General features: G+C 49.4%; 1 protein-coding gene across 2 annotated transcripts in view; it reads right to left on the bottom strand.

The window, feature by feature from the left end:
- Nucleotides 1–26999, bottom strand: part of CENPU (centromere protein U) — a 740965-nt gene that overhangs the window by 561659 nt on the left and 152307 nt on the right. For both annotated transcript variants that reach the window (XM_086962486.1, XM_086962485.1), the window contains exon 5: nucleotides 7197–7317. In XM_086962486.1, the coding sequence (XP_086818612.1) occupies nucleotides 7197–7317 (121 nt within the window). The remainder of the gene's footprint in view (nucleotides 1–7196; nucleotides 7318–26999) is intronic.

Genomic DNA, 26999 nt, shown 5'->3' on the forward strand with positions numbered 1-26999 from the left:
CCGGCACACTGTCGTCACACTTCATTGCAGAGTGAGCACACCGAGTGCCTATGCTCCTCAGAATTCTCAACTACCAAGATCGTGTTTCCATCCTACGAGAGACTAGGAAATTACAAGAGATCCGCATTGATAACGCTTGAATAATGTTCTTCCCCGACTACACAATTCATGTTCAGCGCCAGAGACACTCTTTTCTGGCAGTCAAGCAACAGCTCCGTCAACTGGACCTGAAGTACTCCCTACTCTATCCGGCGCGCTTGCGGGTGGTGGTGCAGGACAGAACTCATTTCTTTGCCACTCCGGAGGAGGTGGAAGCCTGGTTGGACGCTGGCATGGCTGCGGAGACCCGGACGGCATCGGAGTCGTCTCCCAGGCCACGCATCAAGGGACCCCGGCATCGGCGTAGGAACAGATCATCTCCAGTGAATAGACCACGCGAGACGACGGAGGTGAGCCCACCTGCGGAACTTATCTACAGTGGGCAACAGGATGCCCTCCTGATGGTAGCGGAACTAAGCGGCTCCCCAAGTACAGATGCAGCCCCAGATGCCAGTCCACGCGTACTGCCTAGTGATGACGAACACATATATGGACTGCCAGACTCTCAGATGTCAATAGAACGACATCACTCCGCAAACGGCTGATTTGACCCACTCACTGTATTGTCCTACTGTCTGCAACTGTTTGCCGCTGGGAGCTCTTGCTGTACTACCAGGTCTGGTATCGACTAGGCCTCAGCGCAATGTGACGACGAAAGCCAAGACATGCGTTGAACTCTCTGTCTACAGTGCGCTGCGCGGTGAGTACTTATGCTGAGGTGAATGGTTTCTGGAGCAGCGTGAGATTGGCGGAGCTGTCCGGTGACTGACCAAGTCTGATAGTGATGGGTTCTCACTCTGTGGGGTTGGGAGTGTGGAAGATCTTTGCCTTCTGATGGTGCCCTAACACTAAGACATGGGACATGCTGCTGTGGGCTTTCTGGCCGGACTGTTCCACATCTATTTTGGCTGACATAAGCTGCTTGTGAGGAGGGGCGCTCCCTCTACTTGGATTGCAGATGTAGCGGAACAGTCGTGCCAAGTGCATAGCGACCCCCCTGAACTTGGATGTTTGTTGCCTCATTGGAGAGTTTGGACGACGGCATGTTCCGCTGTCGACCTTTTGGCATTGGTTATTGGTTTTATTTCTTCCATGTCATGTTTGAATTGTATTTTTCTTTTGTGGGTAATCTGCAACTGCCTGCTGGTCTGTGCTCTGTAGCTTGGTATGTGTGGACTGTGGTTGCGGGGAGTGGCCTATCTGCTGTAAACCTGTGATGGGGTGGAAGTGGGGAGGTTGCCGGGGATTGCCATGTCAGTGATTAAGATATGTACGTGGAATGTGCGTGGAATGCATACACTGTCACGCAGGTACCAAATTTACTATTACCTTAAACGGCACCACATCCACATAATTCTATCACAAGAGACACACTTAGCCGGTATGGAAATACAGAAACTACATCGAAGGTGGCGAGGGCAACTGTATGCAACAGGATACTCAGCTTATGCCCGTGGGGCGCTGCTTTGGGTAAGGCCTGGGACCCCATTCGAAATCTCGCATTCCCAAGTGGATGCTGAGGGCAGATATGTAGTTGTGCAAGGCAGGTTAGATGGTCAGTCGATTGTCCTAGCCTCATTATATGCTCCCAACACGGACATGGGGGGTTTCTTTACACAGCTGTCTAAAGTTCTGGCACCTTGGCATGGAGTCCCTCTGGTGCTAGGGGCAATTATAATTGTATTTTAGATGTTGCCTTGGACCGTTCTTTTCCACCCCTCTCTGGCGCGCCTGTACATGGGGCTATGAAAGCACTAGTGGCCTCGGCCTCGCAGTGGGACTTGCACGATGCTTGTCGGAGCCGTAATCCACAAACCAAGGTATATTCATATTATTCAGGTGCACACACATTACATGTCCGGCTAGATCGGTACATGATATTGAGGGACTTGCTCCTCCATGTCACTGACTATATGGGTCACACCCACTCTGACCACAATCTTCATGTTCTAGAGCTGGCGTGTGAACGCCCACATCCGCCTATACCCACCTGGAGGCTCCAGGCCAACTTACTACTTGATGCACCCTTTCGCACTTCCATGTATGCACATATTGCGCGCTATTTTGAGGAAAATAATCACACTGCATCCACCCTCCAAATTGAGTGGGACGCATTTAAGGTCGTAACTAGAGGTCACTGCCTAGGCACACAGGCAGGTATGCAGAAGCACCTGAATAAGGAGCTGCCGCGCATCGAAGCTGATTTGCTCAGGAGGGAGCAGGACGCGGCGGAGGGTGATGAAGGGTTGCTGTCAGAGGCTCAAGAGGAACATACGCGTTTACTTGACAGGTTGCAGCATTTAAACTAAACAGCCCATTCGGCGCGCACCCACCATCTTGGTGACAAGCCGGGCAAGTTATTGGCCTGGCTGATCAAGCAGGATGCACTGACTGCACCAGTGACAGCAGTGTGCGTCAATCAAGATACTGTAGCGTACATACAGAGTGCCATTCATGCAGCCTTTGTGGATCATTATGTAGGATTGTATCGCTACAGATTGCAGGTTTCTGCTGCTACTATAACCGGCTACCTTTCAGACATAACATTGCCTTGCCTGGAAGATGTGCAGCGCGATGAACTGGAAGCCCCACTTTCACCTGACGAATTGCGCACTGTCATTTTTTCCTTATCTAATGGCAAGTCCCCGGGCCCAGATGGGCTCCCAGACAAATTTTATAAAGCTTACTCTGATATTTTAATACCAGAACTTCTTAGGGTATATGCGGCGGCCGTTTCCGACTCTTCCCTCCCTCCCACGTTGAATGAAGCTAATCTAATTTCCCTCCCAAAACCTGGCAGAGACAGTGCACTTTTGGGCTACAATCGTCCACTAGCCCTCCTGAATACCGACTACAAAATCCTAGCTTCCGCGCTAGCTCAACGCTCAGCCCCACTGGTGCCCACACTCGTGCACAGCGACCAGAATGGCTTTGTACCCACTCGTAGCACTTTTCTTAACATCCGACGCTTGTTGTGCAGAGTACAAAGCTATGCCACGAAACAGTGGCCTTGATCGGGGTGTTTGTTGCTAGATCTCGAAAAAGCGTTCGACTCAGTGGAGTGGCCCTACCTTGTGGCGGTGTTGAAGAAATATGAACTCTGGGACAATTATATTCAGATGGTGGGCCTCTTGTATCACAAGCCCACGGTACGAGTTCGTATCGGTAAGTTGTTGTCTGAGGCCATTCGCGTCCGGAGGGGCACGAGGCAGGGATGTCCCCTGTCCCGGCTGCTATTCTCACTGGCGATGGAACCCCTAGCGGAGCAGATGAGAGTGCATGGTGTGGATTGGGGTATCCCCCTGGCAGACTGACTTCATACAGTGTCCTTATACGCCGATGACCTAGTTTTATATATCAGAGACCTGACCTGTTTGCTATCGGCCCTATCTGATATACTTCGCACCTTTGGGACAATGTTGGGACTTAAAGTCAATTGGACCAAGTCTGGGGTGTACTCCTTCAGTGCGGACACACAGGAGAGTGAGGTCACTAGCTCGCCTGGTATTCTACTACGTTCCGCTATCTCGGAATATGTATCTATAGAACCTCGATAGACGTGTTGGAGGGCAATTTGATGCGAGCTATCTCCTCCTTGCAAGTGCAAATGACCTTTTGGAAGACCCTCCCCCTAAACGTACCAAGCCGTGTCACGCTGACGAAGATGATAGTTTTGCCCAGACTATTGTACTATTACGCCAACCTCCCGGTATACGACCCAACACGCATAGTCCGTGAATTGGAAGCCTCAGTTAGGAATCTCATATGGAATACGGGTAGGCCCCGCGTAGCGTTGAAGAAACTCTACGCGTCTCCGGACGCTGGTGGCCTGGCGGTTCCTAACCAGGAACTCTACTATCTGGCAGCGCAGCTGCAGTGGGTAGCCGGCTGGCTGAGGGGGAAGAATTTGGGGGATACCGCGTTGGACTCCACGGTCTGGACACGAACGCAGGTTCACGCACGGTTTCATCCACTGACCAAGACTCCCTATCCGTCACAGTTACATATAGCAGTAGCTCGCAGATGCTATTTGAGAAGCTTGAAACTTACTGGTGCTGTGATACCATATGCCCTAGTACTTCCATTGTTAGGAAAGCCCAGGGACGGATATGTCGTTGCAGAGGTGACGCTGGGCGCAGGCAGGGGTGGACACTGTGGGAGACCTGTACACGGAGGGGGTACTGGTTCCTTTTGAAGCTCTAGTTGTGGACACGGGACTCCCGGCAGGGCAGTTCCTCCTGCATGCAACAATCGTGCACACGTTAACGCGGGCCTGGGGCGAACTTTCCGGAGAGTTGCCAATACATTTTCTGGTGCAATACTTGCATGTAATGGGGAATGGCTCCCATGTGGTCCATTGGCTGGCGCAGGCGCTGCTTGCCCATACGCAGTGCTCTACTCAGAGCCTGCGAGACAGGTGGGCGGTGGACAGGGGCGAGCATGGACAGATAAGGAATGGGCGGTAGTGCTTGCGGGCGCCACGAATATCCCGCGCAACTCCCGCTTCAAGCTTATACAGCTTTATATTATACACTGCGCATACCTGTCGCCTGACAAGCTCAATCACTACTTCCACACCACGACATCCGCATGCCGGAGGTGCGCACTTGTAGATGTAGATCTCTTACACATGCTATGGTCATGCCCCGCATTACAGACATATTGGCACTTTGTGACAGCTTCCCTTGCGGAAGGGGTTGGCAGGGAAATGCAGCATACATGGGAGACATGCATATTGGGTCTATATAAACGGTCGAAGCACACTAAGGTCCCCTCTAGATTCTGGGACCTAGGGCTTATCACAGCGAAGAGGTTAATCACTAAGCGCTGGAAATGCAGCGAACCCCCGCAGGTGGCACACTGGCGCAACTCTTGATAACTGGGCGAAGGCGGAAAGTACAATCCTTCATAGGGAGGAAACGGCAGGGCTACGAAAATACCCTATAGCACAGTCGTGGGATGACACTTTAAAGGCTTTTCATCAAGCATGCCTTCGAAGAGGGGCTCCTTAGATATGCCTTTGCTGGCCCTGCTTGGGGGGAGTAGCGACACCGGGAACTGGGGCCTGTGTGATCTCTTTGTGCCTTATGCTTCTCCACAGACCACTCTTGACACGCTGTATTAATGTGTAGTTGACCTAGGCATCAACAGTTATGCTCTCACTGCGCCATGAGCCTGGCACTGGTGTTGCACAAGCTGATGACCCTTCCCTCCTCGATTGACCCTGAGCACAGTAGCAACATATTTCCTGGCCCCCACACAGCCTATGCCGAGGGAGTGCAGTCACAAACTAGCAGAAGCACACTTATGATTTCGCTAGTAGCATGTTTTTCTTTTTTCTTTTATCCCCTTTTCTTTTTCTTGCTTTTTTTATTTTTTTTTATTTTGTGTCTCATTAGGATTATAGTTTTAGCAGTTGTTATAAGGTTATGAATATCGGATAATGTGCACATTACTCCATATTTCTTTGCATATGCCAATAGTAATGTTTTGGATGTTCCGTTCTATGACTGTTTAAAGTTGCAGGCCAATGGAGATGCAGGTAGTAGATTGAATCCTTTGTACTGCAACAATAGAGACTATAGTGCATGGTCAATATGGCCTAGATGCGATGTACTCTCTGAAGTCTTGGTTTACGAACTCCTTTGGTCCTCCTGCGCCTTGGGCTTTGTTGAGGTTTACTGATTACCGCCACATCCTCCTTTCCTATATGGACCTATCGCTAAACAGATGCAGGATATCTCCTACGACACACCTTCAAGCGCATCTTCGATTTGTGTAATATGAAACATGTGTAATATTGTGTCAAGCTATTGTTTATATTGAATATTATTGTTTGGCTACCAGATGCAATGTCAAATTTTCGCGATTATTTCTATGATATGCACTGTGCTTACGAAAACATGAAAAAGTAATAAAAGATATTCAAACAAAACAAATGAGGTCTGCAGCTTGTTGTCTGAGGGCAGAGTCTTGCCATGCTGTAGAAACATCCATTTACTTCAGTTTTCTGTCAATCTTCTTCATAATGCAAGGACTGCTTCCAGCATTAGCTCCTCTATGCCTGCAAATATTTTAATGAAGGGGCGTGAGCTCAGGACAACACAGCCTCCTAGCTAGGTAGCATCACATTGTATTGTATTGTATTGTATGTTGGATTTATATAGCGCTTATAACCTAGGGGTCTCTAAGCGCTTGCCTTGGGAACCCGTCCTGGCTTTTCCCTGTGAGATAAGCCCCTACAGGGCATCCCCAAGGTGAAAGCCAGGCATCCCGCCGCGGGGGGCCGTTGTGGAGATTAAGCAAGCTTAATGCCCAGAGTTGCAGAGTGTGAACCCATGATTAGGTCAGGCACCGAAGCGAGAATTATCGAGTCCATGGACATTTGAACTCAAGACCCTGCCGCGTCGGGAATTGAACCCTGGTCCTGGGTCTGACCTCTGCTTCAGGGTCTGCCTGCTCTAACCAGTGAGCCACACTTCTCCACATGAGCCCTTCATAGTCCTAAAAATATCCCAGCCCCAATGAGCAAGTATGTCAACCCCTGGAAATGAGGGATTTGTCAGAGTCTCAGAGTAGGGATCTCTTCCATCAGAGGGCAACAAAATCCTTCTTCAAATGAAAAACATGATTTTAAATTAGAAGAAAATACAGAATACTATTTATAGGTTCAGGTACTGGGTAATGGACCTGCCAATCAACTTGACAGTAAGGAATTGGATGAATTTTGATAACGGATTACCACTCACAACATGGCTAAACACCTTCATTTAAATATAGAACCCTGTCTGAGGGAGAATAATTGTAGAAATTGTCTAAATTGTACTGGAATATGTAGTTCTAGGTATGAGAGATTCGACGCTAAATGGAGTTTCTAAAGAATAGAAATATCTGCTCACACACATACACCGATAGCTGAAAAACAAGAGAAAGGAGGCCACCGACGAGCAAGTAAAAGAAAAACAAAATTACATAGAGACAAATTATTAACCTCAACAAATATTTTAGCAATAAAGTGGCACTGTGTCACTGACTGCTAGAATTTGACTCTAATGGTCAGCTTGAACTGGCCTGCGATATTCTGAGTTGTAAGGTACCTTTTATCTACTTTTTTCTTTGGAGAAGATACTGTCTGCGGCGGAGTTGATTTTGCCTGATGTGGCGCAACATCTTTATCAAACAGTTCAACTTCTACAGCTGTACTATGTAAAGGATAATCTGTAAACAAGAGGCAACAGATGGAAACATGTTAGTTACTTCAACTCTAGTGTCTTTCTATTCATTGGTTAAAACATTCCACTCTAAAGACAACCGAAATTAAATTTAGACATTGCTTTTTGAAAACCGTTCAGAATTAGGACCACTGCTTTAAGAACAAGCATTTACAATGCAACGGTCTCGCCTTTGCAAAAGTTAGGGCTATTGGCATTGTAAATGACAACATTTTTATTTATGTGTTGGTTTTGAAACAGATAAATGAATGGCATTGTCATTTACAATGTCAATAGCTTAATCTCTCGCAAATGCGAGACCTATTGCATTTGCACCCACACACACAGAGCAACACACAGAGCCACATGCACCACACACAGAGCCACACAGAACCCCCCCCACACACACAGAACCCCACACACAGACAGAACCCCAAACAATGCAAAAAAAACTTTTTGCTCCAAACTTGTTTTGACTGACAGTGTTTTTCATTTTTCTCACCCTGAACAATAGGGGGAAAGAATGCTGGCATACTAAAGGCTGGACTTGTAAATGAATTATAAGGTCTAATTTGTAAAACTACAACAGAAGATCCCATAATGCAATGCAATAGTATTTCATTTGTTGCCATGATCCAAAGCATTATTCACGTGCTGACAATAAGCTCAATATCGGAGAGCAAAGTGTGCGACGTTCTATTTTGCCCATGAGGAAATCTATGATTCCTGGACCGTGCATTCCTGGAATTCTGGCACCGACGCTGTAGGGGCTGATTCCCACCACAAATGGCGCAGTAAGACAAGCAGATATGGGGATCTCCCGAAAAAAAGGACACACTCACATACAGCTATAGCTATTGCTGTCTCGTAACCACTTTTTAGGTTTAAAGTATTTTATTAAGGTACAAAAAAACATGGGGAAGGGAATAGGAGGTCAAGCAAACATACAGTACAAGAAGCGAAACGTTGCAGCGATTCAGAAGGAAAGTAGGGAGGCAGGAAGCCCCGGAGGGTAGCAAGGCATAAGTCATAAGGCAATAAGGCATTGTGAATGACCCTCCAGTAGACCCCCAATCCCTGAGCAAGGCCGAGCTGGAATAGCGTCCCGCAACACAGTAAAAAAACACACCATCCCTCCAACCCCCCGTCCCCGGAAAAATAGAAGAAAGAGATGCAAAGGAGGAAAAGGAAGAAAACAATACCCCAACATCCCCGTCCGAAAGTCAGCATTAGAAGCATGTAACCCCGCCTCCCACCCCCAGCCCCAGACCCCCGATCCCGCACATTCACTCCGCTGGAGCCGCCGGCGGCGTCAGCCTAAGGAGTCGCAGGTACCGTGGACATGTGAGCTCGCGAAATTCCGTGGACAGCAGTGCTAAAAAGGGGTGCCAGAGCTCTTCAAACTGGTCAACATTCCCAGCCACCGTTAGCGACATCTTCTCCATGCCCAGTACCTGCCAGAGCCTGTGCAGCCAACCAGTGATAGAGGGGGCAGTGGGGGTACGCCAGAGTACAAGGATGTTTTGAACCGCGGAGCCTAGCGCAATCGCAATCTGCCTACCCCTGCGGGACTTCAGCGGGTACATCAGGTCATTGGGGAGGCCTAGCAAGACATACGCCGGGAAGCGCGGGAGTTCGATCTCAAAATGCCTATCCACCTCATCCAAGACCTCCTTCCAATAGGCCGACAGCACCGGGCACTCCCAGAGAATGTGCGTGAGGGTACCTTCCTGTCCGCAGCCGCGCCAGCAACCTTTATCGCCGATTTTGCGCATCTCGAAGAGCCTCTCCGGGGTGTAATACCAATAGGTGGACACCTTAGTAAAGGTCTCCGTCAGCCCAGTGTGGTACGCAGAGTGCCTCGCCCGATACGCGATCCTGTCCCACTCCTTGTGGCTCAAGGTCCTGCCCAATTCCCTGTGCCAGCGCTCCCTCCCTGGGTTATGGTAATGAAACGGCGGGGGTTGGAGAAACTTGTACAAGTCGGTGATAAGCTTGGCATCCGAGGTTCGGGTTACCAGCCATCGCTCATAGGGCGTATTCGAACGGGCAGCGACGTCGCGCACTGGGGGTTGAAGAGCCCAGTGGCGGACTTGCATATAACGCAGTCTGTCCCCCTCCGTCAGGCCAAACTCCTGTCGGAGCTGCTGGAAGGGGAGCACACCCTCCGGCCCGTAGATCTGGAAAAGCGCCCTGCAACCCGCGCTCACCCAGTGGGAAAAGGCTCCCGGTTCCAGACCCGGAGTGAAGTCTGGATTGCCAGCAATGGGAGTGAACGGCGATGGAAAAGTGGTGAGTTCACGAAGCTCACACACCGCGTCCCACACTCTCAGCGGGACCCGGGTGATAAAAGAGGCGTAGAGATTAGGCGGGCGGTGAGTGCGCCGCAGGAACGGGACTTCCTGGAGGGTACGGCCCGCAACTGCTTGGTCCTGAAAGAGCCAGTGCTTGTCCGATTCCCACCGGCTCCACTCCACCAAATACCGAAGTTGCGCCGCCTGAAAGTACTTCCGGAGGTCCGGGACACCGAGACCCCCCGCCTCCGGGGCAAGCATGGAGAGGACCCGCTTCATCCGAGGCTTACGGCCCTGCCACACAAAACGGGAGATGTCTGCCTGCGCCTGCCGTATCCAACCTACAGGGGGCTGGAGAGGTAGAGCGCGAAAAAGATACAGGATCTGAGGCAGTATCGTCATCTTCACCGCTGCAATACGGCCCAGCCACGAGAGCAGGCCTTTGTGCCATCGGCCGAGTTCCTCTTTGATCTTTTTGCCCAGAGAGGAATAGTTAGCTGCGACCATTGCAGGTAGGGAGGGTGCAAGCAAAATCCCCAGGTAAGGCACCGTGGAGGAGGACCATTGCAGAGGAAAAAGACGCTGGAGGTCCCGCCTGGTGTCGACAGAGAGCGACACGTCCAGGGCAGCCGATTTAGACATATTCATTTTGAAGCCCGCCACGCGGGCAAAGGAGTTCAGTTCTTGGACGCAGGCAGGGAGCGACCGCTTGGGGTCATCCAGGGTCAGCAAGACGTCGTCCGCATATAAGCTGACAGTATGCGTGAATTGCCCCATCTTCACCCCAATAGCGTCCGGGTTATCACGAATCCTCTGGGCAAACGGCTCCATATAGAGGGCAAACAGGAGCGGCGAAAGGGGGCAACCCTGTCTCGTGCCGCGCTCAATGGCAAAGCTTCTGGAGCTGTGTCCGTTGACACGCACCGATGCTGACGGCCTCCTATAACAATTAAAGACCATAGTGCGGAACTTCTCGCCGATCCCCAGTTTCCCGAGAACCAGCTCGAGGTACGGCCAATGAACCCTATCAAAGGCCTTCTCCGCGTCGACCGATAGCAGCATCCGCTCCCCCGGGACGCGTGAGGCTTTTTCCAGCACGTGCGTCACCCTCTTGGTGTTGTCGACCATCTGCCTACCGGGTACAAAACCGGCCTGGTCCGCCTCCACCAGACCTGGTAGGTGCAGACCCAGTCTGGCCGCCAAGATCCCCGTGTAAAGCTTGAGGTCCACATTTAGAAGCGAGATGGGCCGATACGAGCCGCACAGAGTCCGGTCCTTTCCCGGTTTCGGAATAACCGACACAGTCGCCGAGAGAAGGTCCGGTGGGATGGCTCCCGGTTCGGAGAAGGAATTGAATAAGCGAGCCAGGAGAGGCGTGACAGTGGGACAGAAGGTCTTGTAAAACAAGGCCGTATAGCCATCCGGGCCCGGGGCCTTGCCGTGCTTTAGCCGTGCAATAGCGGAGATGACTTCCTCCACGTGAATATCCCTCTCCAGGTGGTCCGCCTGGGCGGGATCCAGGGCCGGGAGGGTTACTGATTCCAAATAGGCCTCAGCCTCTCCCGGTGGGGAGGGCTCTGCAGCGTACAGCGCCTCGTAAAAGGCACGGAAGGAATCCGCCACCTCCGTGTCACCGGAAACCGGGACCCCATCCGCTCCCACTAGCTCCTTTACTACGTTGCGTTGCTGCGCAGCCCTGAGCCGGTGGGCCAGGAGCTTACCGCATCTATCTCCGCCGGTGTAAAAGGCATGCTTCAGGCGCAACGCCGCATACTCCGCCCGGTCCAGGTCCAACGCAGAGAGGAGTTTCCGCGCCGCCTTCAGCTGCCTCCAAACACGAGGAGCTCCCGTCCGGCGGTGAACCTGTTCAAGTTCCCTGACCTGCGCCGTTAGTTCCTCCCTCTTTCGTTGACGCTCCCTGTTCTCCGCCGAGGAAATGGAGATAAACTCCCCTCAGACGACCGCTTTCAAAGCCGCCCACTGCGTTGCCAGGGACGTGTCGGAGTTGTTATTGTGGGTCAGGTACTCCTGGATGACCTCCTCCACTTGCTTCACCACCGATTTCTTATGGAGAAGCGTGTCCCGAAGCCGCCACATCCCTCTGGAGGGGGGGGCCGCCGGCCAAGCAAAGACTCCGGAAACCGGCGCATGGTCGGACAGGGACAGGACCCCGATGTCTGCCGCCGTGGCGGCCGAGCGAAGCGGTCCGCTCACCAAGAGGTGATCCAACCGCGAATAAGTGCGGTGTGCGTGGGAGAAATATGAGTAGTCCCTATCGGCGGGGTGCATGGTGCGCCAGAGGTCATGTAGATCCATCTCCGCAATCTGGTCCTGCACCGCCCTAGAGAGCTCCCCCGTCTGCGGGAAGCGCTGGGCAGACCTATCCAAGGTGGAGTCGAAGACCATGTTCAGGTCTCCCCCCAAGATGACATGGCGATCGGGCGAGGCAGTAACGTCTACCAACACAGATTCCAGGAAGCGATCCTGGTGGTCATTTGGGCTGTACACGGAACCAACTGTAAAGGCAACACCCCCCAGACGCATGCGATACACTAGAAGCCTCCCCTTCTGCTCGGCATGTTTATACAACACCTCACCCCTGAAGGAGCTGGCTAGAAGAATGGCCACCCCCGCAGTCTTAGTCGCAGCCGAGGAAAAGAGTTGCGTGGGGAACTTGGCAGAGCGCAACCTATGGCAATCTTTAGAGAGTAAATGGGTTTCCTGCAGGAGGCAGATATCCGCCTGTGACCCTTCTAGCAGGGAAAGGATCGCCCTACGCTTCACAGGATTATTCAGACCCTTAACATTAAGGGTCACTACTTTCAGGGGCGGCATCGCTCCCAGGGAAGCAAAGCGCTATGCAGCAAGCGAGGGGTCAGTGGAAGGGGCGCGCGGGGCAGGGGCGCAGGGAAGGCCAGAATCGGCTTCGCATGTGTTCGGACAGTATCGGACGGGACCCCCCCCAACACCAAACCAGCTCTTAAACCCCCCCAAAACCAACCCATGGCAACCAGCCAAAACCAAAAACAAGAAAAAACACCCCATTGTCTCAGTCTAGCCCCAGTGGGCGAGTCTGCAGAAACCAGTCAAGTGGACGTCCAGCCACACACCTCCAACCTCACCCCCCCATCCCCCAGCCCCAACCCAGCATCGTAGAAGCTAAGAGTCTCTCCCCCCGGAGTAAAGTTAGGCCGTCTGGGCCACGCCATTAGATTCAGGCAAGTTCCTGGCCGCAGTCCTCAGGGCCTCCGCCATATCCGCCCTGATGGTAGGGGAGTCAGGGCGACTCGCCGTCGCCGACGATTGGCGCCTCCTCGATCTCCGTCGGCCCCGCCGCTCGGGGCGCCTCCATGCGGGTGTAGCCCCTTCTTCCTCTGTAGCTGTGAGACCCAGTACCCCACAGATATCTTGTAAGGAGCGCAGCTGATGTAGCACCCCATTCCATCGGAAGATAAGACGGAAGGGGTGACCCCAGGAATAGGCCGTCTCATGCTCTCGCAGAAAGTCTGTAGCGATGCGGAAAGACCTGCGCTTCTGCAGTGTGATGGCGGACAGGTCTTGATAGCGCGCCACGGGTCGTTCTCGGAAGGACAGCGGCTGCTTCCTGCGGGCCTCTGTCATAATGCGCTCCTTTAGGGGGAAATCCGGCAGGAATGCCAGGATATCAGGTGGGGGTGCCGATGACTGGCGCTGGCGGCCCACCCTGTGTGCTCTGTCGATGCGGATCGGGAAGTCCGCTCCCTCTCCCAAGATGTCGCGGAACAGGTCCTGCAGATAGGCCACTAGGTCCGCACCCTCATCCGCGGACGGAACGCCTCGCACCCGGATGTTATTCCGCCTGGACCTGTTCTCGAGGTCCTCCGAGTGGGCCTGGAGCTCGACACACTGCTCCCGTAGGCGGAGAACGTCCTGCTGGAGATGAACTATCTCTTCGTCGCGACGCTGGGCCACCGTTTCCACAGTGTCGACCCGCTCGCCCAGGCCCTCGATTTCTCTACGCACTTCACGGACCTCTCCGGCCACCTCGGTCTTGAGAGTCTGGAATTCCTCCTTGAGGGAGCTGAATAAGTCCTCCATGAAGGACCTCGTGACTGGTGGTTCGCCTCCGGTGGCGTCCGTTGAGGCCCGGGAGGACCCCGGGGACGGCTGCGCCCTGTCTCGTAGTTGCTGGGCCCTGCCGAGCATGTCCGGCAGAGTGCGATCTCCCCGTGCCGCGCCTCGTCTCCCAGTCATCTTGGCCTCCGCGGTGGGTGAAGCCCAGAGCTGGCCGCTGTAGACGCGCCCAGCCGCTCGTGGGCACCAGATGTGAAGTCCTCGCCGAGGACAAGGGTAGTGCGTCACAGGCGACAAAATGGCGGCCCGGGTCAGGGCGAGATGACCATCGAGTCAGTCAGGGCGATCATCAATGTTCAGGTCGGAGGCTTTCAGCCGTGTGCTCCCAGGGAGGACGGCAGATGTGTAGGCACCAGGATGAGCCAAGGCGCCCGTATGACAAGGGCGCGGGCGAGGGTCACCAGTATCAGCGCCACAAAGACAAGATGGTGGGAGGGCGAAACCTAGGAGGGCAGCCCAGGCCAGCAAGTCTATGGGTGACCCTCAAACAGCAATGGGTCGGGAAAGTGCGAAACCAATGTCTCCCAGTTCCACCGGCTAGTACGCCCGGCTCGGGCACCGCTCAACCTCCACCGCCCTTCACTTCCAGGCTCGGGGTCCGCAAGGCGTCACACACCGACACCCATGGCAGGGGGGCAGATCGCCGCCGCCGGGCTGGGGTCTGTCGTCCAGCGATGGTTCTGGCCACAAGGGCGCCGGCCAGGAAGCCTCCACACTCCGCGGAGTCCGTCTAGTCCGCTCCCTCGGGATCTCCAGCTTTCAGCACTCGGCTCCTCCTCCAGGCCCTTCTCCTCGGGGCGACCCAGGCTCCACTCCTCGGATCGATCGTTGAACAAACTTTTCGGGGACTTCCCCCGGGGCAACAGAAGTCAAGGTGGTATCAAAATGTGCCCCAAGAACTCCGGCACAGTTCTCTTGCCCGCAGTGCAGCCGCGGGGGGAGAGAAGCGCAGGAATCGGGGCTCGAGCTGAGCTGGGCCGGAGGAGCTACGGGAGGAAGAGTCCGCTCACCCCGCCATCTTGGCCACGCCCCCCTCGTAACCACTTTTTATATTAATAAATGTATCAAATCTATTTCGGACACCGGAGTACATGTCAGTCTGTTTTGTGAATGGTCCTGCTTACATCACACATTTCCTCATTCACAAAACATAGAAACCACAGATATCCGCCGGCTTCGGGGCCCTATGCTTCTGCTACTTTAACACACCAAAATACTCTTCTGCCTCTCAACGTATGAGATATTCTTTTTATATAGCACATGGAGTCCCTTATGCCTGATATTTTCTGATCTTCTTTGCACTGGTCCCTGGGTTCCTCGAGTCCCACCTTCCTTCAACCCCTTTCGCCCAACATTTTTTCAGCCCCCTACCCCACCTAGATTGCACCATTTCAAACACTCTATTCCTTCAGTTTTTCTCTCATCTGAGGAATATGTTCTTCTCAGACACGTCATCTTACCAAATCAGAGAAATACCACTGGCAGTCTCCATCAAATCCAGTCAGTATTGGGCACTCCTTACAAGTAACATGAGGCATGGCCTGTTGTGATATGTGTGGTAACTGCAGTTGAGCACATCAAAATTGTGAGTTTTATTATAAATATCGGCAGGTCAACACTCCAGATGTATATTGGAGGAAAAAGCTCAGTATTTACTGGAGCATGTAGATTTTGGTGCAGTAAGCTCCAAGGTCCACCTTATTACCCAAAAATTAGCAATATATATTTATCGTAACTGAAATTCCAACTCAGCCTCGCCAGATTTGATCAGAAGCAATAAATATCACACCAAGAACTGGGGTCTCATAATGACGGCCTCAGATTCCACGAGGTCGCGCTTGCCAATTTTGTTCCGGTGAAGCAAGACCGAGAAAAGTGGCAAAACGTGAAATTATGTGGTAAAAACAGATTCTGCACATTACAATTCATGCGCCATTTGATAATTCAGAACACGAGGTATTTACCACACGTGGTAAATACCTCGCTCTGATTTAATCAGCTGGAGCTGGGAAGGCCGGAGTGAGGAAGCCAGGCTGCTCTATTAACTTGAAGTTAATTATGGTCTGTCAATATACACCAGCGGTTCCACTGTGAGGAGAATGTGGATTCAAAAGCCAGTGCTAGAGAACATATCCAGTTCACAGTAATCTGGCTGTGGCCACTGTCATTAGGTTCTCTTGCCTTGTGCAATGCTCACTCGTGGACTGAAACCCTTTCCAGAGCAGAGGCTTCAGAGCCAAGGCACCTTTAGTCATCTCTTCTGTGGACAGGGGGTGAACGTTCAGCTAACTGCAGGAAGATCCAGCAGAAGGCTACCTCTTGCTGTTGCGCCTCCATGTCCTGTGAACTGATTTTGCGATGACTGGCAACGATCCTTTTATTAAAAATGTAACTACAAATGTGTCAGAGGACTCGCTGAGGAATTCATGTGTTTTAGGGAAGAAAAGTGCAGATAGCACTGCTTGGAAATTGCAATGGTGGGACAAGTGTAAAGGAGCTGAAGGGTGAACGGGGGAACTTGGCAGCTGTTAGTTAGCTCCGGTCGCGAGCTCTCCTCGGGGATGGCGGAGGCAGGTCTCTTTCACATACCTGTGCCTTCCAATATGCTGAGAGAGTGAGAAAAATCGGGGGTCTGGAAAGGCGAGGTTACTCTAGTTGTCGCGGCGGCACTACTCAGGTTTAGCGCAGCAGGGCAGAAACGACGAGCCAAGAACGCTGGGATGAGTGTGGGCGGAGGCTGCATCGTGGCTCAGCTGGGGCTGCCGGCTTCTGCGAGAACTGGCTTCCTGGGGAGCGGGATCAGTTTGTGCTCGTTCTTGGGGAAAGTCAGCCAGAGAAAGCCTCAAAAACACTATAATCTACGAAAAGCAGCAGCCAGGAGATGACATAAAAGGACCCCTGATGACCCTGGTAAGGAGGAGGGAGCGGGTCCCGTTAGAAGGCAAAAATATTACTAGCACCAATGGTGCTTCTAAACAGAAATCAGCCACTCCAGCGAAACTAGATAGTAGAGGGAGACCCGGTTGAGAGAGTAGTGTGAGCAGTGTGAACAGATACACACTGAGAAGTAGAGGTGTTTGGGAGAAAGGTGATTCGGTTTTGGGCTCGCTTATCGCCAGGGAAAACCCCCTGTGGGGTCACCGTCCCCACAAACAGAACAAGGCAATATTACCTCCCAGGCTGTACGTGCTCCCCGTGACTCTTAAGTAACAAGCACTCACCCAAGGATGATTTCTGGACGATTTCTTCCGGCGGGCGGCGGTCGGGGGAAATGAGTAAACGCCTACCTCTCAATGACAGAGAGAAAAGGGGTGGGCTTAAAAAAAGACTCAGAAACACCCACGAATCGCGTTGTGACGGGGGACAGAGTGATTGACAACCATCTCTTCCAATGGCTAGCCTCCATTTACGGAGCTAGCCAATGGAAGAGAGAGGCGGGACAAAGCCCCGTACTGTCTAACATAAGATTTCGCCTGCGCAGTGGACGCCAGGCGAAACCTAAAAACCTGGCGGGGAGGGGCATTGAAAAGTGCTCCGTGCCCCTCTCACTGAAGGGCGCATTACTTTATTTTCAAAAAGAAAATCCTGGTCTGGGATTTTCTTTTTAAAAATAAAAATAACATTGTAAGTTTGCAGTATGGCTCCGACAGTCAAACTTACAATGCATTGACCGTAACTGTTGTGATGGTGGTTCTTGCCACTGCTAGAAATGTCTGCAGGGCCGGCGGGTATTTCTAAACTTGACTGGTGGCACCTCTGTTAAGGCGACAGAATAATTTACTTTGTCGCTACGGTGGAGAAACAGCGAACCATCACGATTTAACATGGTCCCTTAGTTCTCTTGCAGAAAGACCCTCTGCATTTTAGGACGGGCTAATCTCTTCCTGTCAATTGTCTTGCGGCCCATATCAAGGGCTATGCCTGCCAAAATTCAGGACAATACATGTAACATAAAAGTTATGCAGCAATACAACATACTACAGAGGAGCAATAGATATGCAGCAGCCTGCCCCTTGCACAGCTTCACTGACATATTCAGGTTGATGCCACAGGGAGGAACTCACTGCTGTTGCTACTTGACCACAAAACGTAATTCAAAAGCAAAAATACATCTGTACATTCACATCAAATAGTAACTAGAGGAAAAGTATGGATTTCAACAAAATACCCATTTTGGCAACAACATTTTTTATTTTGTTTATTCAGAGTTTTATATAGGGCGACCATGACCCAAAGGGTATAGGAGTGCTTAACAATTACATAGTAGCAAAATTACGACAAAAGAGAGAGGCGTCAACACAAAGGAAAAAAATGTACTTTTTCACTCACTTAATATTACTTCAATCAGATATGGGAATTATTTTCTTTGCCTCTCAAAAATGCCAGCTCTAGTCTTAAATTTCGAAAGTAAGGTGTAGACATTCCAGATTGTTACCCAGCGACCCTGAGCTCTCCAAAGTAGCCTTCTGCCGCAGGTACGGCACATGCTCTGACTGCGGTTTCCACAGAGTTTATAAAATCACCTCAAGATAATATCACTAGCAAATCTGTGATAAATATTAGAAATATTTCTGTTTGCCTATCCATTCTCTTCTTGCCATTGGAGTCAAACTAGCCTGACTGATGAGGGATGAAACAATCGAGACCAGTCCTAGGATGCTTGTTTCTGGTCCAGGGAGGACCTGGCCTAGCAGTTCGGGCTGGACTGTTCCCATGGGAAACAGTATCAAGACTGATTTGCATATGGCTGGCTTTCAACTTAAATGGCACAGGGAGCAGAAAAATGATGGATTTAGGCCCAGACCTTTGTACTGGGGTGAATGTTTGACATTGATCAGCATTCTGTCCATCAATTGTTCTTTTTGCGTCTGAAATATGTATCAAGGAAGATGTAAAGCCACGATGCATGGGAACTAAAGCCATCTGAACACATAGTACAAGATTTGCAGTCTAAAAGAACAAAGGCATTTCATCCCAACTAGGCTCGCCCCAACAAATGCCATAATTTTGCCCAAATTATAGAAAATGTAAAGTCCCTAAATCAGAGAGCGATTGCAACACATGAGCCAACCTTTTGCAAGCGGGATTCTGCGGAAACATAAAAATAATAGTCTGTTTAAAAAAAAACATTATGAGGCATTATACATCGTACATTATATAGCATGATTTCTAAATGCAGTGCCTGAAACATAGGTATTGTAGACGGTTTCGAAGAGGAACTCACAAAGTAATATAGAAGGCTAGCGACATTGGCAAAGCCTGGAGCCTTCTTGCTCTATAGCTGCTAAGATATGCCCAGCGTCTACTGGGAACACTGGGTGCGCAGCAGACTGTATGTAGGACTATACAATGTGCAGTAACCTAATGGAAAACAATCACCATAAATCTTTGACAAAAAAAATAACAGCAGCTTTAAATACATCCATCCTTTGCGCATCCAGCAAACTCCATCAACCATATAATTCTGTAAGAAACTAAAGACTCATCTCTACCCTGCGTAACCTCCTGGGCTACCAGACTCCTATTAAAAACTGCCCCCACCCCCTACCATAATTCTGACTTCCTACCCCCTTCTAGAAGTAGCACTCCCCCTTTCTGTAAACGTCATTCGTACTATCTTTTGCATCCATTGCCTCTTACTGTTCAGCTCTCCGCTGCTTTGCAGATAGGTTTGGCTACATGAGTACCATACATACAAAAATGCATACAAGCGCAGTGCCAAGGGGCATACTCTTTCTACTCTATTTAATATCCCATTAGAATTTCTGTGCCACAAAATAAAATGTCAGCAGACTTGCTGCCCAGCTTGTCCTGTCTTTTCCCCGCAGGCATTTTCTTTTGCAGCGAGCACATGCTGTTCAACCCCTTCAGGTCTCCGGAAGAGGCCTGGGGCCACTTGCTTCTTGATTTTACATGCTTCCAAGAAATGGCTAATTGTCACTTACAAGTGATTGGAGTAAATGATGTTCTTATGGAAAGATTAAAATAAGAACCATTCACATCCGACAGCGCCTAGCCTCGTGGGATGTGTCCTACACACTACACTCCAGCACAAGGCTTCCCCCAAAGGTTTAGAACCAATGTTAGTAGTTTCTACAGCAAACGTTTCTTTTCAGACAGCAAACACGTCATTGGTGGAAATATCTGAATCATTGTGGACCAGAAATGGACCCTTACCGTGATTTTGTTTCTGCACCTAGGTGAGCAGTAATTGAAACAAGCGGTAGGCGGCTTGGGCGCAGCACGTCTTCTGGAGACGTGCGCGTTCACAGAGCTGAATCGGCTGGTGCACAGGCCAGTAGCTGCCCGTGCACAGCTCTATCTCCCTTGCCAGTTAACACGGTGACTATAGAACTCGCTGGTGGGAGCGCTTCGCGCTCCAACGCCAGCTCGACCTAAAAAACTCTGCCAGTCCTTTTTCAAATCCTATTTTTTACACTTTATTAACATACATAAAAAGCATTACAGACCCTGATGGGCCCAAGATACCTCAAATTACCTTCCCCCAACACAAAAATTCAAACAGATTCCCGACTTTATCAAGACAACCTCCAATTTTGCAGTTTTGTAAACTCAAGAGGAAAGAAAGGAGGCCAGGAAGGAGAAGGACAAAGAGGGAAGGAGTAGCACAGGGATGGAATATTCAACACCTATCAAGAAACAAAGCCTAAAGAAAACATTAGGCACCTGCAAATTCATGTACCGTTCAGCAAAAAAATAGCTGTCAAAGGTTGTTCAAGCTGGCCGCAAGCACGGTGAAGACCATACTGCCTGTCGCCACTGTTCACCTTTAAATGGGCTTGCATCTGCTCCCACAACTATATGAACATTGACAAAAAATCCCTCCCTAGTTCTGGCAGTCGTTCTCTTTTAGCTTAGATATCAGATGTAAAGTCGCAGAAAATTAAGACATGTTTACACCAATTCGCAGATAGTGATTCACAGAAGAAGTCTTTTCCAGTAAGGGATCCAACAGATATGTGCACTGCCTTCAATTCAAATCAGAAGGCCTCTTTTCAACAGGAAGTACGCATTCTTCACCACTATGGAATAAGAGCAATCCGGTAATTTCAGATGTTCTGATAAACACACCTTTTCACACTACATCAATAGAGGACAGTGGGAAACCCTAGTCACCACAAATTGGCTGCCATCCTCATGTTATCGAGCAGCTTAATTCTGCTCTTGCCCCAGACAATTCCGGACTTACACCCAGCAATGTCTCAAGAGTCATAATTCCAAACATCTTCTTTTTACAATCTGAATATCATCAGAGCCAGTTTCCCAGAGCGTTTAGTACTTCCTTCCAACCATAAAGGAGGTCACCAGATGTACAATCCCTTGGTTCCTCCCAGTATTCGCCACTACTAAGCATGGGTGGTGGGGCAGGGGGATGAGAGGGGTGAATAATAAAAATAAAAATACACTCAGTTACCTGAACGCCGCCTGGTGCTGCCGTCTTAGCTGTTTCGGCGCTCAGTCAGGTGCTTGGAGGCTCCTGCCCCCTACACTGGACAGCCCGGCCCACATGCCTGCCCCAGGAAGAAAAACGAAAACGATAATAACATTAGTTATTATCGTTTTTGTGTTCCTTTTTTCACTACTCTCAAAGCAGTGGGGCAACACTCCTCTGCTTCAGCGGAGGAGTAGCCACTGGTTCCTCTGCAGCAGATCCACATTCTTGCATAGGTGAGTGTAACAAGAAGTGTCCCCCCACTTCCTGAGGGTGAGCAGGTCCCCACGGATCCCTCAATTTCCCACATGGGCTGCCATAGGTTGAGAAGACCCTGTAATGGCTGACCACCCTCTTTGCCTGCTGAAATACAAGGCTAGCTCCTTGAGTTAGCTAGGGACCCGCCTCCCACGAAGGCAAATACAGTCATACTGCAGCCAGCACTGTGGTCCAGAAGAATACCAGCTTGATGGTCTCCAGTTGTGGAAAACCTATATCCATACCACTGTGCTGTTTCATTTTTAATCCTGTCAGGTAGAACACACCAATAAAGCAAATTAGTCATCTTATCTAGGCAGTTTTAATTCACGTTTCACTCTTTCACACAGCGCTGCAAACCTCACTACAACCCACCATCTCACATATGGGATTACTATACAACTCCCTACTAAACTAAAACATCTCTCAGCTCCTTCCTTAAATCCTGAAGTAGTAGCTCCCAGTGGTGACTACGTTTTCCACACTAGTAAGGAGGACCCATATGATGAAGCATGTCACCCTCGGGTGAGTGAGGGTTCTTATCCTTAAGGGATGTCTTTCCCTGTGAATAACACTTTTTGTTAGTTTAGAGAGAGAAGGGGCAATTCTACCTATACTGCTTACACATGTATGACACTGTAGGTGTATAATTTGTTTTCCGAGTCTTTATGAGGGAACATACACCCACAGGTCTATAAAATTTCCCTCCTGACCCCCAAACCACAGTAGTGTTATAAGGTCTCCAGTTGTTCCCGGCTCTAATTCCTGAGGTAAATATCTCAGTCCCTAAAGGAACAGTGCTAGTCAGACCAAATTGACTTTGATGGTACCAGCTGTCTTTCCTCCAAAAGATCTCCTCCAGTGCCTCTTGGCTCGGCCCCGTTTCATTCCTCTTTAACGTAGAAAAAGGACAAAGAAATTAAGGAAGCTGTCCCAGATGAGGCAGCAGACTCTTTAGGGAGGCAAGTGAATATGTCATTTTGAGGAATCCAGAAGCTTCTTTGCCCCCTAACAAAGAACAGTGACAGCTGAAAATCAGTGAATTTTGAAAGCTTACTAGAATCTTGCTGCCTGGAGATAGAACCGTTTGAGTAGAAAGTGGACAAGGATGTTAATGACTTCATTGTTGTGTTGTGAACATTAGGACAGTACAGTTCTGCTATTTTGCCCACTGTCATCGCTACTCCGGTATCATCATCCATTGACATGTTTCTTAGCCCTCAATTTAAAGCATCAGCTGTGTATGGTGAGGCTAGTTGGCAAATATGCACAGTGGGTATTGAATTTTTGGGCTGGACCACAACAATACTCCCTCTGTATTTTAATTCTGCTAATCACTCTTGGTACTTATTTATTTATAAGTTTTATATAGCGCTAGCTAAACCAGAAGGTATCAGAGCGCTTTACATAGAAAGAAATTGCATAACATAGCTTTACATAGCATGCATAAAAAGAGAAATAGAATAACGTAGCTCTGTGTATGATGCTAGACACTTTGCGGCCGATTACGATGGTGGTCAGACAAACGTCTGACCGCCATCGTTGCAGGAATGGGACCAACCAACAGGTAGTCAGTGGTCCGGAGAGCCAAATTAGGATCCTATAACCATGGAGGCAGTCGGAAACATGGCTCTTTACATTGAGGCTAGTGCTGCAGCCCAGAAAAGGGCAGCAGCACAAGCCCCAATGCAAAGAGGCCTGGGGCCACAGGGTTCAGGTATGTTTAAAGGGCACCACAGGTGCCTCCTAAAGCCCATCGCACAGGGCCACAGGGGACAGGGGCCCTGCAAGGAGCCCCACATTTTGTTTTCCATCAGCCTTTTCAGATCGAAAAAAACAGTGTGATCCCCTATCCCCAATGGAGGCGGTGCCTGAGAAGGCATCGCCTCCATTGTGGGAAGTACAATCCAACCGATGGGCTCGACGGCATGTCGGTGTCGGTCCTACCAACATCGTAATAGGCCCCTTAGATTCAAAAGCAAGAAAGAGAATCAGTAGGCAATAAAAGGTGTGTTTACAGAGTGCGAACTAATTAGAGCAGCATAAATTAAAGGAGTTAATGACACATTAGACAGCTGAAAAAATCAAATAACCAACTATCACAAACGGTCGAGTCATGGAGAGAGTGAGCTAGTTCAGTTGGCGTGTGTGCTAAGTTATTTGTTGAGGAGAAGGAGTTTCAGATTCCTTTAGAAGCAGAAGAAGGGGGGGTTGCATCAGAGGTCTCTAGGGAGTGTGTGCCATATCCTGGGTGCATTTCTAGAAAAAGAGCAGGTCTGGGTGGTTTTTCTTTTCAGTTTTGGAGGAATGAGAAGAAGTAACTTAGAGCTTCTCAGAGTTCTGGTTCTTCCTGCTTTCATAAGTTTATTGTCTAGGTAGTTGGGGGTAGGGCTTTGTGTGTGATGCAGAAAGTCTTGTAAATAAATCTTTCTTCAGTGGGGAGCCAATTGAGGAATTTGAGGGCTGGTGTGATGTGTTCAAACCATTTAATACCAGTTATGAGCCGAGCCGCCAGGTTTACAACTGACCTTAGGGGGGGCTAGGTGAATTTTTGGCGTCCCAGCGAAGATGGCATTCCCATAGTCCAGTTTAGAAAGGACTAGAGATTGCACAACTGTCTTGAAATCATCGGGGGAATAAAATGTTTAATATTCTTGAGGTGTTTTATTGAGTAAAGCACTCCGTTGGCTAAGTTTTTGATGTGATCCTTCATTGACAAGTTCTTGTCCAGGGTGATGCCTAAGGACTTTACTGAGTTGGACAGGGTGAGGGAGCAATTTAGGGCATCCAGGTTCCTGAGAAAGTCTTGGATTGGTAGGTGGAGAAAAGTATTCATTCAGTTTTGTTCGGATTCAACTTTAAGTGGTTTGAATTTAACCAAGTTTGAATCTTGGTTAGTGGGGCATTGAGGTGTAGGATGTCACTGGGTGATTTGATTTTGTAGTAGAGTTGTGTGTCATCAGCATATAGGTGACATCTGACCAACTGCTTGCTTCAGGATGATTGTAAGGGGTTTCATTAAGAAAGTGAAGAGGGAAGGGGAGAGAATTGAGCCTTGGGGACACCAAGAGTAACTTGTGTAGGTTTGGAGAGACAGGAGTTGATTTTCATTTGTTGCGATCAGTGTTGAACGAAAGATATGAACCACTTAAGTATTGTGACATTACTACCAGAGTGGATCTTAAGTGTCTCAAGTAAAGCTGAGTGATTAACAGCGTTGAAAGCCACTGATAGGTCAAGAAGGATGAGTAAGCATGCTTCACCTTCAGCTAAAGCTCTGTGGATGTCATCTGAGATATTGAGCATGGCAGTTTCTGTGCTATAGCCTTGTCAGAATCCTGATTGGAAGGTATCATGGAGGTTGTAATCACCTATATGTTGGTTAAGTTGTTGAAGAACACACTTCTCCATAGTTATGGCTAGGAGGTTGGAGATAGGTCTGAGGTTGTTGAGATTAGGGTCTGTCACTGTTTTTTTTAGTATGGGTGTGATTTGTCCTAGTTAGAGGGAGTCAGGTACACCGCTAGAGGTGAGAGACGAGTTGATGATATTTTCCAGAACGGGGCAATGATGTCGTTTAGATTTTGTACTATTGTGGAAGGAAGGAGATGCGTAGTATGGGAAGTAGGAAGTCTGCAATTGTATGGGAGACTGGGTATTGTGAAAGTAAAGTGCGGAACACATTACTCAGGGCCATTGGTTTGTCATTACTTGGGATGCCTTACGCAAAGATGCCTAAAGCAAGGAATATGCTATGTTACATGGCATGCGGTACAACGCATACCATTACATCGCAAGTCGTTTCTACGACTTGCTGTAGGGGCGCGATGGACTTAGGAATTGTATAAATTACTATTCCAACTCCAGCCTTTGCAACAGTAGGGAAGCTGTTGGAATAGTAAATTATACTATTCCTTAGTTTGAAGCGCCCCAACATCAAGTCGTAGAAACGACTTGTGTTGTAATGGTTAGCGCTGTAAAAACGCGGTCGTAGTAACGACCACGTTGTAATCACATGCGTTGTACAGCCTGCGATGCAAACGCTGCTTCGCCTAAGCAAGGGACAGCAGTTTAGAAGAAAGAGAGAGAGCCTACTGGAGAGAGTACTCAACTCCTGATGGAGGACCCAACTAAAAGCCATGTCAACCAGTCAGTTATTCAACACACCCAGGACCAGCCTACGTGCCAAAAAAACAAGCACTGCAGAGCAGTATGAAAGAATGATAGAGACAGTATCCAACTGTGTATGTAAAAGAGCACGCACATGAGTGCATATGAAAAAGAGGGTATGTGTGTAATAAAGCGTGTCTGGGATGGAAGGCGGAAGCATTGTAGTACTGGGGCACCATAAACGGCATTGGCTAGTTATTTTTTCCCGAAGGCAACTAAAATAAATTACCAGCAACAGTTTCACAGATATTTTTAACAGTAATATTTTGCCGGATGGTTTGAGTTTTGAAAATATCACTGTATTGAAAGCTTACACTATAGTAGCAATAAACGCTGATCATCCTACTACAAAACTATGCACCCTATGAGGCTCTAAGACGCCATTACCCAGTACGTCATGACGTAACAAAGTACCACCTCATTAGAGCCACGCCCGCTTGGCCGCCGCAACGACCAACTAACACTTTTAAAGCATGCTCCTTTGCTTTGGCTTCCATGACAAGCCGGGAGAGAGCCGGTGCAGCAGCAGCATGCACCCCGTGAGGACGTGAGTGGGGGATTAGCCCCACCCCATGGCTATCTTTCATGAGGCATGGTTGCCTTAGGGTGTCATCTTTCGGCGGTGCACGCCTTTATGCTGGGCAGTGGGTCACTACAGAGACTAGCTTTGCCCGTTATCCCAATAGGGGTGTCAGTGTGATTTTGAGGCGCACTCACTTGCTATATGCTATCTGTTAAAACAAGACAGGTGCGTTATTTATTGCATCTTCCTCAGGAATACAACCTCCACTGAGTCTGCTAGAATCCAAATGACTCAGGGTTGCCAGATCACCCTCAATGTTCGTATGATGAACCCAACACTAGTAAAGGGTACGATACAACAGATCTTCCCTCTTTAACATATTACATATGAAAAATAACAGCAAGACAATTACCTACACTATTCTAAAGGAAACAATGCAGGAAACAAAGAAATATAAACATACCATGCATAAATAACGAAAAAGAAACAAAATGGTGACAGCATGTAACTTAATTAATAGTACTTCCAAACACCTTGCAACATTGCGCAAAAGGCTCAATGAATATGAAATAGAAAAGAAGAGTGTCACTCCAATATGGAATCCTGAAGATATGGAGGTGGTCTCCTCAATTTCACATTATCTTGGACACCACGTCCAGCATCCTCACCCCTTCTACCATCAGGCTCCATAATCTGAACCTACACCTGCTTCTCCCTACTGCTTACATTAGTACGGCTTGCTCCTGAAGTGCGATTACTTTTTTGATAGTCTAGACATACTCCACACCTCACCCCCACTTAACAAAACCACATCTTCTTGACATCTATTATGCGTTTGGGACCCAGAAACTTTGTTTCACCCTTCAGAGACCAGACAG

Source organism: Lissotriton vulgaris, chromosome 3_1 (assembly GCF_964263255.1).
Source record: "Lissotriton vulgaris chromosome 3_1, aLisVul1.2, whole genome shotgun sequence".
Taxonomy (NCBI): Eukaryota; Metazoa; Chordata; class Amphibia; order Caudata; family Salamandridae; genus Lissotriton; species Lissotriton vulgaris.